General features: G+C 36.9%; 1 protein-coding gene across 3 annotated transcripts in view; it reads right to left on the bottom strand.

Annotated features, from left to right (window-relative positions):
* LOC114241732 (putative monocarboxylate transporter 5) overlaps positions 1-14102 on the bottom strand; it is a 57483-nt gene that overhangs the window by 21962 nt on the left and 21419 nt on the right. For all 3 annotated transcript variants that reach the window (XM_028172661.2, XM_028172662.2, XM_028172663.2), the window contains exons 3-7: positions 12317-12460; positions 4403-4650; positions 2133-2261; positions 1597-1752; positions 746-909 (exon numbers count right to left, since the gene is read on the bottom strand). In XM_028172661.2, coding sequence (XP_028028462.2) covers positions 746-909; positions 1597-1752; positions 2133-2261; positions 4403-4650; positions 12317-12460 — 841 coding nt within the window. The remainder of the gene's footprint in view (positions 1-745; positions 910-1596; positions 1753-2132; positions 2262-4402; positions 4651-12316; positions 12461-14102) is intronic.

Below are 14102 nucleotides of genomic sequence, written 5' to 3'. Positions count from 1 at the left end.
AATAGTTACTTAAATGTTTTTGATATTGTATTTAACGTTTATTTCTTTAAGATATAGTTACTATTTTATTTTAAGTACTTACTTGTTTTATCCTGTATCATATGTTTTAGTTTTCCTATTTTGTTATCCAAAACAAAAGCCAAATTCTATACTTATCGCTCTAGTTTATCTCAACGTCAACGTTCGTGACCATTCATCGGTGACGATGAATCTTAAGGAGGGGGATGTTACATATGCCCCTCAATAATAACGTAATATAAATAATAATGCCGACTAAGGCATTCTTGAATGCATTGTCTCTATATAAAGACGATATATTGCTAAAGCGCGGCAGAACAGATTTGGCTTGAGTAGCGGAAACACACATCATTTGTACTACTTCTTTAATAAAATAAACTCCGTGCCAGTCACCGTGTCCTTTTTTAAAAAGAGCTCCTGGACCCACCCCGTAACAGGACCTCTTGTGAGTCCGCACGGGTAGGTACCACCACCCTGCCTATTTCTGCCGTGAAGCAGTAATGCGTTTCGGTTTGAAGGGTGGGGCAGCCGTTGTAACTATAATTGAGACCTTAGAACTTATATCTCAAGGTGGGTGGCGCATTTACGTTGTAGATGTCTATGGGCTCCAGTAACCACTTAACACCAGGTGGGCTGTGAGCTCGTCCACTCATCTAAGCAATAAAAAAAATAAAAATAAAAAGTAGCTATTGACGGTGTAATGTAAAGGATCAAAATTTTCGTTCACCTTTCAGCACCTTTCTCGCCCGTGCTGTGCTTGCGCTGCCTGTCGAAGAACGGGACCGAGCCGTTCTTGGGCAGCCCGGGGGCCTGCGCGCTGAACGCGGGCGACGACACGTTGCGAGAGATTTGCACTTGCACGGGGTTCACTATAACGTTCCCGTTCTCGTTCTGCTGACGAGACGAATGGGTCAATTTCAAGGTTCCGAAAATTTCTGTATAACAGCGCCATCTAGTTTAGAATAGTCTAAACAAATGGGTTTAGTTGTCGAACATGGAGGGCAGAGGTTTTTTTTCCTACCTATGCTGATAGCCTTGAGAGGCTATTTCAGCTTCACCCCAACGTTTGTAGGTGAGCTCACGGGGCTCAAACCGGAGAGTTGCTAACACTGACAGCAAGAGCAGTGCTTCGCAGAATCTACCACCGGATCGGAAACGCGACCCACTGAGTAGATCCATCGAGAAACTCAGTGGGCTGTGTCTGTGGATTAATTCGCTCGTCGAGCCCTGCGTCGCAAACGGCGCGTTCGACGAGGAAGGTGACCGCTTCTTGAGGTACCTAAAAGCACCGTTAATGGATCGGGAGGATCCGTAATGAAACCCTTTCAGCGGAATCTTTTGAATACACTGAGATTGTGCTTCTTACTTCTAACCTCCATAATATCGAATGTGAAGCAACCCTTACCTACACTTGTGATTATTTATATAAATAAAATTGGATGTTAAGTGGATTTATCGTTCCCTAATGTTGATAGTAAATAATTTTATTGTAATATAGTGTGCTATAAAATTTTAAATCTGTGACTTTCCATCATTACATAGGTACTCAAACTAGATTGTTTGTCATTTTAGTTTTACCTTCTTTTTGTCGGTAGTGTCGACGACTTTAGCCTCGGTGATTGTGGGCAAAGTGGGCACTGTGGGCACGCCGTGCATGTTGGGCACGGTGGGCACCCGGGCCAGAGCCTCCAGGTTCAACGACGAATGTACTCCGGGATCGATGTTCAACGGGGCCTGAAAAGACGAACTATCTTTGTTTAGTCTTTCATTTGCAATGAAAGAAAATTTTACACTGAGATGATATACACAAGGTGCAATGTGGAAATACTATTTATTATACATGATTAGCCCCTAAAAAAGTATAAATACCCATATTTACAGATTGTGTGGTTCACAGACACAAAGTATTTTAGATATGTGTGAATAGTAAAAATGTGCTTTTATTAATACTCTACAATACGTATATTGTTTTTTCAAGGATGTTTCTTAACACTAGGGACTATATTAAACATTAAGTAACCATAAGGTACCATTATTAACACTGAATTAACTCTTGATGAATTGTTACATAAATGAATTGTGTGTGTGTGTGTTTTCTACAAGTTCAAGCTCACCTTCAGTCTCTTCTCCATGGTGCCGTCGGGAAGCTGCACCACGAAATACGAACCGCCTATGGACCCCCGTTCCATCTGCAGTCTCTTCTCTTCGGCCATACGTTGCAGAAGGGGTTTCTCGCCTGAAGTCTGTCGAATTTCAACGAACCATTCTAAGCAGCTCATTTAACTTGTCACGTTATGGAAGCGTTATTGTTGTTGTAGTTTGTTGGATTTTTGAAGCTATAGCTTAGCTGTTATCTCGGGCTTTGAGTACGACGACCGAATCAAGAAATTCCGTAACGAAAATAACACCTAACACCCCCCACTTCGTCTACCATGTAGCTCGCGTTCAACACATTCACACGTTGCGCTTGTGTAGTGTTTGTGAATAAGCGCGCGGCGTGACGTCTCACTGCATGCGCATCATGAAAAGTCTGCCCATCTCTCTCTCGCGCGGTCTAGCTTTTGAGTGTGAAAAGGACAGTTAATGTTTTGCTTTTGTTAATGCTTATAAATATAGCGTGGTCTTATTTTATTATTGTTTTAATATTAAATTATTATTGTTTAATTATAATTGGATAAGTTGATAAAAAATGCTATGCAATAGCTTTACCGCAGCAGTCCCCGAGTGCCACACGTGTTTTTTTTATCAGACGCTTCATACTGGTCGTGTGTGCGCTAACAATATCATATTATGGACTGCTTGGTGAAGTTAAAATTGTGTGCAATCTTAAGGATTTTTGCTATTACGGTTAATACTATACTTGAAGGTAGTTCTTATTTATTGTTTTATCTCTATGGACACTATAGACTATAGACAAGCTTAAGGTCGAGTTTCAGCTTTTTAATATTTTTGTTGATGAAAATGGTCCATTTTGATAGATATATATGAGACTAGGATACGATATACTTCAATGAAAATTAAAGTCTTAGTTTATTTTAAAACGCAGAATTGGGATACATATTCTTGCGAGTTAAAATACAATAAATCTACTGGGACTCCAGCAAAGTCTTTGCATTTATGAAAAAAGTAGATCATACGGCCTACTTCATACTTCAATATCTTAGTCACTTACTTAACTTAACACCGTGTTTAAGCGGGTCAGCCCTAAAGTCGTTAGTGTAATCGAGTCGTGTAAACAATGGTAGATTATTAACAAAACTTAGTTCGTAACAACACGTGCGACAGTAACAATCTACAAAACATTAATCACGTGTTAAACAAAAACAAATACTTCATATTATGCACATGCTATTATAGCATAATAATTAACAACATACACAACACTTATGTACTTTGGAGTGCATTAGTTTAATACACGTGTTACTTAGTGCATTTTATTATGCATTGTGTTTGTATAATTTATTGAATATATAATTATTTAAATCGAATCGTTCCATCATAATGGACACATATATTACAATATGCAGAGTTATTTCTTCATACCGGATATTACAATATTTATTATAAAACGTTCACATAATGTTAGTTTATAAACTAAGTTATTTTTCTTAAATATTTAATAAGTTATTGTACAATCGTTCTATGAATTTTCGGCTGCGATCCTAACAATAGAATACTCATTAACTGTGACAAAGCACAGAGGTAGTGCGCAGAGTTAGGTCTGCGTGGGCACTTTCATCTATAGTCTCATTACCTACTTTAAGATTTCTTCCATTATACAACTTATACTACGTCACTGTACACGTATACGAATAAGACTTTTGGTAACTTGAATAAGCTTTAGAACGGATGATTATATCGAGGTATGAAAACTATTTGGTTTAAGCGACATTTTTTGCAACTTTACAGGAGAGCCAGTTAAAGTTTGAAAATTGAAAAAAATATCATAGCAAAATAGCTGACTATTTTAATAGAGTACAATTAATTGATGTTCAATTAAAACATCGAACTATTGATGCTAACCCCAAATAAAACGCACCTTAAATTACAAAGATAAATTTCGCGTTTTAACGAAATTTCGCTTAAACCAAATCATCCGTCCGATATAATACAAGAGTTTAGAAGTATAATATAACTAGCTGTACCCGTCCGCTTCGCCGGGCATTTTAAATTAACATTATTATTTCTCACCCCCACAAAGATTCTCATCATTAACGCCCCCGCAACTGGTGTAGGGAGTCCAACGCTCCTAGCCTATCCATTAAGTACATGTATTTTCTACATGAATACCGAGTTTCAAGTCAATCGGATGCACGGTTCAGTAGTTATAACGGAACATCCGTAAAAACCACTGTAGATTTACATATTAGTATAGATTACTTACCTTAGGATAAACGAGGGGTCTCATTAAAGCGCCAAATATAGCGCAGTTTAATATGAGACCGGCCAGCAGGAGGTTCGCGCCCTGCCATGTACCGAACTCGTGCAGCAGAGCGGTGGCGAGGGGCGAAAACCCGAATGTCCCTACGCCCGAGCCGCACACCGCTATTCCGGTCGCCAACGAACGACGCGCTTCGAAGTAATACCCCACTGCCACAACCGACGGCAGGTAGATCATACCGAAACCGATCCCTGAAAAAAAAGGAATTCTATTCTTTACAATTTTTCGTAATTAGTCTAGATTCACTAAACTTGTAGGTGAGCTCACGGGGCTCAAACCTGACGACGTTGCTAACACGAACCCTAGCAAGAGCCGTGCTTCGCAGAATCTACCACCGGATCGGAACCGGATCCGAATTCCAACCCAGTGAGAAGATCCGGCGAGTAGTCAGTGGGCCAGGTTCCTAATTAATTCCTCTACAATAAAACTAAACAAACTGAACGTCAGCAAATTTCTTTATTCTGATTTGAGCATTTTAAATTACTGGAGATCTGGCTAAAATCACATGATAATTATACCTAATACGCAACAACACATATATTGAAGACATTTCGTTTGTCAATATCCCACAAAAAGCATGCAGTATTTGTTTTCCTAGCATTACATTTGCCGAACTGATTTATCAACAAAGACCATTGAATCAGGGGAAAACAATTAAAACTTTATTATAATGTTACTAGAGAAGTGTCTCTATTTACTTTTTGATAGAAAAAAACTTTGCAATCGTTAAAAACATAACGCAACACTTCACACAGATAAATACATCAATAGATAAACTAGTTAAAACGGTGTAAATAAACCAGATTTCGTAAAATACAGAACGTACGATGTTATTATATCAAACGGATTGTTTTATTGACAGAATTCGTATAGGAATTTGATAATATAAAGTGACTCAGTGTTTGTAGCCGACCCACAAACGGCTATTTGAAATCGAACAAAGAGCATGTGGGTTGATGCCTGCCACTGCGGGGTCATCGGCACTGTAGGTATAATGTACGTATCATTTCCCTGTACTTACTTCCATTTTCTCAACAAAGAATTAGTCATTGATTGGTACAATAAGGAGTGCTGTAGTTCATTATGCAAGACTAAACCTATTTAAGCATAAAAAAATTTCTTACCTAAGCTGATAGCCTTGTGAGGCTATTTCAGCGTAACCTTAACTAGTAGGTGAGCTCACGGGGCTCAAACCGGAGTGATGCTAACACTGACCCTAGCAAGCGCAGTGCTTCGCAGAATCTACCACCGGATCGGAAACGCAACCCACTTAGAAGAACCGTCGAAAAACTCAGTGGGCTGTGTCTATGGGTTAATTCGCTCGTCGAGCCCTTCGTCACAAGCGACGGGTTCGACGAGGACGGTGACCGGTGCTTGTGGTATCTAAAAGCACCGTTAATGGATCGGGAGGATCCGTAATGATTTAAGCATTACATCTCCACATTTGTATGTGAATTTTTTCTGTTAATGTTTTTAAATTCTCGATACACTTTGGGACCCAGCAGCGGCGTGAGAGGTCGCAGGACATAAATTGCGCTAAGCCAGGAGCTAAATCCTTTGCTCGTCTAAAGTCATTTCACACAATGACGATCATAGTGAAACGAGTGCGGGCACACGCGTTAACTGAAGATTAGTTGCTATACGAGTAATATCAACCATCTGGTTTTCATATCGTATTTCATTTTATAACAACATCAACTCGGTTCCAGACAAAATTCATTTTGACTTATTGCGAATTTTTGCTATCTTAATTTATTTTTATTGTATGTAGCTTTGAATTTAGGCTATACCTACTTAATATGACATATACTTATTATTTTATACTGCATTGCTCCATGAAAGATTTGTTAAAATGTATCGTTATTATTTGTCACGCTCCAAAATTAAATTTTCCATTTTTTTCACACTTTACAGAGATCTTTGATTTGAACACAAAACATGGCCGTAGCATATGACTTGTATTTATTAAAATATTTCTGAAAAAATTAATAAAATCGGTTGTACTTAAAATAAATTACAGAAAATAACTTTATTATAAGTAAATATATTTAAAAAAAAATACCGTTGTAAATATTTTACCCTGCTATATACACAATTATTTCAAAATGGAATACAAATGAATGTCGCAGAAATTATACAAACTGACGTAATGTAATAGAAGACTAATTTAGTACTATAAATAAGCTTTAAACGAAATAATTAACGTGACATTGAAATAAAGTGATATAACACTAAACGTCGTTACCGTGCCAACTCAGAATAACACAAAATAGAGGCGTCGCTTAATACATACGATCCAGGAAATATTCTTCATCTCATCACGATCTCTTAATTCGAATCAACACGCCAATAAATTAAGTCTATACTATTGAAAGTGAGAATGCTCGGAGACGGATGTCCTTAGCGTGTATGTGACGATTATATTAAAACCATGTTTTCCTTCTACGAAATCAAGATTGTCTGCACGAATTAGGTCAATTTAATGAAAAACGAACCGATATATGTGTCATGGATGTCTAAGTGATTTTGAATCAAACGTGATTAGAATTATTTTAGTACAGAATAGAATTGGGTTCAGTTAATTTACAACTATTATTGAGCTGCCAGTATCCCCATTATGGCGCCATATCGTCTGCTGTAATTGGCATTGAGCCAATCGTACTTACTGTCTTACTGACCTTCAAATAGACAAATAACACTAGGTGAACTGTGACGTAATGTTTTTGAATTATTTTGGGCAAGAAAACAAAAAGGAAACGATTTTAAATAAAATTAAAACAAATGAAAATCATTGGTTTCCCAAGATTCTTTTATATGATACTAAAAGTCCAATGCTAATCAACTATTCACGGAGTCGGCAGATTGAGTACTGCATTCATGAAATGGAAAATTCAGTTGCAATTTCACGATCCCATCAGCAAAAGGACCTAAGTATACAGAACAGTTGTGATATTTCTGTCGTTTAGAAAACAGCGTGCACGTTGGCACATGTCCAACTTCACAGCCGGCTTGTTGCCGCCATTCTCAAGGGCTCTACAGGAAAAATAACGTTATAACACTATATACTTGGCATTTAAAACGCTGTTAGTTCACAAGGGTCAGTAGGGTATGCATTTCATTGGTTGGAGCAAGTTTTTTATGTCAAAAAGAGGCTAAGTTGTGACCTAGAATGTTTACGGAAAACTATGAGGCTATTTGACTTCGACCCAAAATTAAAGAAATTCGTATTGTAAAATTTCTAATCTGATGAAGAGTAAGTATTGTAAGGAAGATTGATATTGTGTCATTAACCTTCATGCGTTCCCATGAGACAATTAATTAAAAGTTGTCGCTTTTGTAATGGACGTGGTCATATGTACCCATTAATTTAATGAAGTATCAGTTTACCTTTTGATATACAGAACAGTCAGTTTATTGCAAAGGTTTTGCACTAGTAGAAAGCACATTTTTACATGTACTATTTTATTAAGTTAAAACTTATTTAATTGTGTGAAGGATCCGCAAAAACAAAAAGTAATGCTAACCTTACATTCAGTCATTTTCAAAATGCTTCTCTATCTAGTTAGTTGTTGAAATGACATTTTTTTTGTCACATATTGAGTATCGTTAGTTTTCACTATCCGCTTTTGATTCGTCGTTGTTGACTTCGTTGACTACTGAATTTGAATTTAAAATTTATTGCCAGTCATATTTATGTATATTATGTAATGTGTAAGTTACGTTTCAAATGAACAAACAATATTGCAAAAGGACAAAGGACATCATAAGACCTATTATAAAATTAGTATAGGAGTATTCCTATATAATACAAAATTTGTTTTTAGGTCTGGCTTATTTCTTCCTCTGAGTACTAAATTACTCATTCATTGAAAATAATTACGTAGGCATGTATTTATTTTATGATATTTTCACTTCTAAAGAAGAGATATAATAAATAAACGATAAAACCGCAAATCATGTAGTGATAATTTACTCACTAATGTCGGAAATTAAGGAGTCCAAAAAGCAAACATTTTCGTTTCAAATATTTGCGTATAAACATTAGTCCGACGCACTTTGAGGTAACGAAAATGAGAAACAAAATTTTTGAAAACAAAGAATAATCTATTTCGTAAGGGTTTCGATTAAGTAATTAAATTATTAACTCGTAATCAAAGCGTGGCAGCTGTGATTTTACAAAATACACGTTATTAGAAAAGAACACTCATAAAAATACACACTTTTCTTTACAGATAATACTAATGATATGAATGTTATGAATCGGGCGTCAATTTGTCATCTATCATGTCATGGAAAATTTCAAACGATGTAGAGAGGATATTTTAGGATTATTGTCTTTAATTGACGATTTCCTGCTTATAAATATGTCAACAGCTTGTTCTATCTGCTGGCATTTAAACAATTTTGTAATACTTTAAAATGATAGATTACATATTTAATAACTGCAAATCTTGATAAGTTCTCATTGACTTATCTTTTTGACGTAAGACAGCGAAAAGTACATTGAGGATATTACAACGGATTACAATGCTACAAAGAGGGCTTTGTGTTATTTATATTTCGAACACAGTAAGCGACATCTCATTGTTATAATCATAAAATATTTTTACAGCGTTATACAATCGTTTTCACAAAACCACGAGCCAAATTAGTCAAACCACGTCAGAGCGTCCTCTAAACGATACCCATCCAGGGTTGCAGACTACAATATATTTATTTAAACTATTGGGACATGAAGTGATTTTCTTTCAATAATTTCAGTTTATTTAAACTTTATTGGCATACATTATCTCAGAGGAATCAACAATTTTTTGGAAGTTCCGTCGTTGAAATACTAGACATTATTTGAAGTTGACATGCGAACGACAAACCTATCGATCGTTTTTTTTTTCTAAAGCACCTTTTTTTTACCTAAGCTAGCCTTGAGAGGCTATTTCAGCGTAACATTAACTAGTAGGTGAGCCTACAGGGCTTAAACAGGAGTGATGCTAACACTAACCCTAGCAAGAGCAGTGCTTCGCTGAATCTACCACCGGATCGGAAACGCGACCCGACCCACTGAGAAGATCCGGCGAGAAACTCAGTGGGCTGGACGCAGCTTAGGACCTAAAAATTCATTTATACGTTGAGCATATTAAATACATCAAGCGAAACACATAAAGCAACCCTAGTTTTATGGGACTCGGAAGGACGCGCCAACCCGTCGCCATGGTGCATTTGTGCCAATATGCCAAGGTTGCAAAACCTCGAATTATATAGCAATGGCACTTGAGTTTTATAACTTTAGAAAGTTGACTCAGTTGTGGTGTAGTTACAGAATATACATATGTTTTTGTTTTGTTTGTTTTTTACTAACAATCACGCCACGTTAACTGGTCCCGTGATAAGTTCGTAAAGAACTTGTGTTACAGGTACCAGATAACGGAAATAAATGTAAGATTTTTATTATACACATACATATATTTAATATACATACATAGCCCTGGAAAAGACATTTATATTTATCATACAAATATCTTCCCTTTGCGGTATTCGAACCCGCGACCCCCTTATGTAGTGACCATGTCACTTACCACTACACCAGACGGCCGTTAAATATGTGGTTCGTTCGTAGTCCAAATTATTTGAAAATTATGTTTTCAAGACGAATAACCATCACAGTTTGATGTGAATTTAAAGGCTCAAGCAGATGCAACGATGGTCTTGCCAAAACCATTAAACATGAGTTCTTAAAGTGTTTAATACACTAAAAATATGAAATTTTCAGTTTTATATTTCGTGAATCAAATTTAAAAAATGCCATTTGGTTCGTTATCCGAACGCAACAATGTGAAAGTATAAAAGGCGACCGTAAATCAACGTTTAATTTATTTCTTTGCTCTGACGCTTACAAAACGAGACACGCAAAGAGACTTTTCATGACTGCTGAAAATTAAAACGGCCTTTCCTTACTTCGTACCAGTACCAGGTGGTGCGCACAGATCATGAGGTAGAAGAATAATAGTATGTCGCAATGGAGGAAGATAGTTAAAGCTTTTTTTGTGAAGGAAGGATAACTAGTGGCTCTGAGGCCTTTCCAGTTTAACCAGGAAAGGTGGTCGAGCAAGGGCTCAGCCAGGAGGGGTGGGATTTGCTAACAGCATGGAGATTTAAGAACTTATGAGTAACTGCTTCGCGAATGAATCTACTACCGAATGGGAATCGTGACCCGCTGAGAAGATCCGGCGAGAAACCTAGCGGGCTGATGCTTAGATCAAGGAAAAGCTCTGCTATGGACACGGTCGGATTAAGGTAGTACAAACAACTAGAAGGGCGCTCACTTCGAATAGTCGTGTATACGGGTGGCAGCATTTACGTTGTAGATGTCTATAGGTTCCGATAACCACTTAACAACGGGTGGGACATGAGCTCGTCCACCCACAAGGCAATAAAATATATTACAGAAAATTACAGTCGATTCTAACAAACCAGTATTATCTGGCTTAAAAAGTATAGCATCCGTTTTACAAACATATAAAATAATCTAAGCCTCAAATTAACCTTGCTTGTTCTTTTTGAAGCTGGCTTATATAAAGATTCAATTTTCTGTGCAAAGAACAACCACGACATGTTTGCAGACTAAACACACTTTTACGGCTGAATCTCGCGATTAATTTGCAGATTTCGGTTTATATTTGAGACTTAGGTAATTATATTCATGACTTATATCAACCCCAGATTAAACTCTAGCAAGTACAGTTCATTTTACGACTCGCAAAAACCCTATAAAATATTATTTTATTAGAATTTATTATAATATTATAAATAATTACAAAATTTGAAATATCCTCGCATTTACATAGAGAGAAAAAGAGAAAGAGAAAATACACTTTATTGCACACCAAAAAGCAGATACATTTGTACAATAGGCAGTTTTATCGCTAAAAGCGATCTCTTCCAGACAACCGTTTAATTTACAGAAATTCTGGAAAATATAAAAATATAGCAGGTATGTTGTACATATATATATTTTTTAAGTGAAGGGATTATTTTTGTTTTCTGTGAAAATGGGTTTTCTCAATCTTGACACCTGTAATCATCCTTACTCGAAATTTCATAAACATCCATGAAGGTATTCACAGCGCCGAAATTTCGGAAGAAACTAATTCAGTTTATTCGAAATTGATTTTTAATGTTTATTTTGATAGAACGTGATGCCTGAAATAGATTTAGCACGACACGACACACGAAGATTACAAATTGTGTGAATATTTTAACATTATAAACGTGAATCTATTGCTTTATGAATGAAAAAAGATGTGAATCGATTTCCATTCAACGTCTCGATAAATTTAAGTCGCAGAATGATGTCAGCAATTTTATACATTTAAGAAACGTTGAAGACGAAAACAACCCAGACAAAACGATTCTTGGAATCTTTAATAATACTGTTGATCGCACAAACAACCTCACAAATATTTAATTTTGTGTAACAAAGTACGGACACATTAATTATATTTTCGAGACAACAAAAGTTTGTTCTGAATTCGGGGTTTAACTCGCACCTTGTAACTGCAAGTTTTCGCATAACCTTTTTTTTTCTATCTATGCTGATAGCCTTGAGAGGCTATTTCAGCTTCGCCCTAACGTGTGCAGGTGAGCTCACGGGGCTCAAACCTGATGACGTTGCTAACACGAACCCTAGCAAGAGCCGTGCTTCGCAGAATCTACCACCGGATCGGAAACGCGACCCACTGAGAAGATCCGGCGAGAAACTCAGTGGGCTGTGTCTGAAGGTCGCATAACCAAAATGCACCATCGATTAAGGCCGTTCCGACTTCGTGCCTAACTTTTGAATAAAAACACATAAAAACTTACCACCGATGAATCCGTACGTCAACATCATCATGGGAACGCTCTTGCTGAACGTTGAAGCTATGAATGCAGCAGTAGCGATTAGGGAGCCCACGATGCAAACCGCTCGACAACCATATTTGTTGCATAACGCCGACACAATCGGACCTGAGGGACAAGAAAAATTAACATGACTAATTGATAGAGACAAAACTCATAATGGACTGGACATTTTAATAACGAAATCAAAGGAAACAATTCTTGAATTAACATTTTTTTTTATTCCATCCTAGTTTTTTTTAGTTAGTGTCCTGTAGCGGGCGTAGTTGGAATAGCCCCTTAGGCTACCAGCGAATAGGTAGGAAAACAAAAAACAACGGTTAGTGAGGACGGTATGAACGATCAAATGTTATGATGGCAATTTGTGAATATGTTCTTTAAGAGAAATGAAATAACAATACCTATTATGTTTTAATGTTTTATTTTGACAGTCTAAATTGCAATTAGAACGAGCGATTGAAACCGTGTTCACAGCCTACGGGAAAATGGTTGTTCGATTTGTAACCTCAATAATTATGCCACAGCGACGTGAGACAAACAGGAAAAGTAACTATTTTTTCCTACCTATGTCTAGAGGGTTATGCCAGTGTAGTCGAGCGAGTAGGTGAGCTCACGGGGCTCTAACCAGAGAACGTTGCTAACACTAACCCTAGCAAGAGCAGTGCTTGGCAGAATCTACTACCGGATCAGAAACGCGACCCGACCCACTGAGAAGATCCGGCGAGAAAATCAGCGGGCTGTGTCTGTGGTTTTATTTACTCTTCGTTGCAAACAACGGATTCGGTTGTTACCAAATTGTCGGACGGTTGTTACTTAAAAGCACCGTTAGTGGAAATGACGTGCTTAGAGCGAAGTCGACTGTTTACCATTCGATCCGCAGGATCGGGTATGTAGTTTAAGGGAAAGTATATTATAAATTGGTGTGATTACTAGTGGAATAGCATGCATTTCCACACGGACACGGATAGATACCACCGTCCTTACTTCTACCGCGAATCAATCTTGCATTTCAGTTTTATTAGGTTAGGGTATCTATTGAAGATGATGACGACTATAAAGGAGAAAAAAATCCATTATGAAACTTAAAATGACATACGTGTTTGTAATGAAAACAAAGAGGATATCACGAATGAAACTTTATTTATTTGCCATGATTCATATCGACTCACAATGTTTTCCTTTATCCCATACAATAAATTATCAAGCGTTGCAAAAATTATAATTAAATATAATACCCATTATATCATTGCTCAAATGACAAACAATGCTTTTCGGTAAAAATAATTTATTGTAAAATTAGTCGTTTCATTTTAGCATATTCCATAATGGAATCCATTTTCCACGTCTGCCATTTTTAATTAATTTATTTATGTTCCAAAATGAAGCCTTCAAGCATGTAGTCGAATGGTCACGTTGTTGTTTAGGATTTTTGGTAACAACTTAAAATCAATTGGATTGATGTGCTCAAAAATATATCTACTTATGAAGAAGGACAAGGCTATACCGATGGCCAAATCTGGAAAGTAGGCACCAATTTTCTAATGAAATACACACTCAATAAATGTTCAAGACTGACTTCCACAATAAAATATTAAGATCGTGTCATAAAAATCAAACTCGCAAAACCCATACTTAAGATATGTACTGTAATGTAATGTATGTATGTATTTACGGTAGGGCACGTTATAACCCCACGCGAGTAGATAGGTACCACCTCCCTGCCTATTTCAGCCGCGAAGTAGTCACGTGT

Source organism: Bombyx mandarina, chromosome 23, assembly GCF_030267445.1.
Source record: "Bombyx mandarina strain Sakado chromosome 23, ASM3026744v2".
Taxonomy (NCBI): domain Eukaryota; kingdom Metazoa; phylum Arthropoda; class Insecta; order Lepidoptera; family Bombycidae; genus Bombyx; species Bombyx mandarina.
The sequence above is the reverse complement of the archived record's forward strand: the minus strand, read 5'-3'. Positions and strand labels throughout refer to the sequence as shown.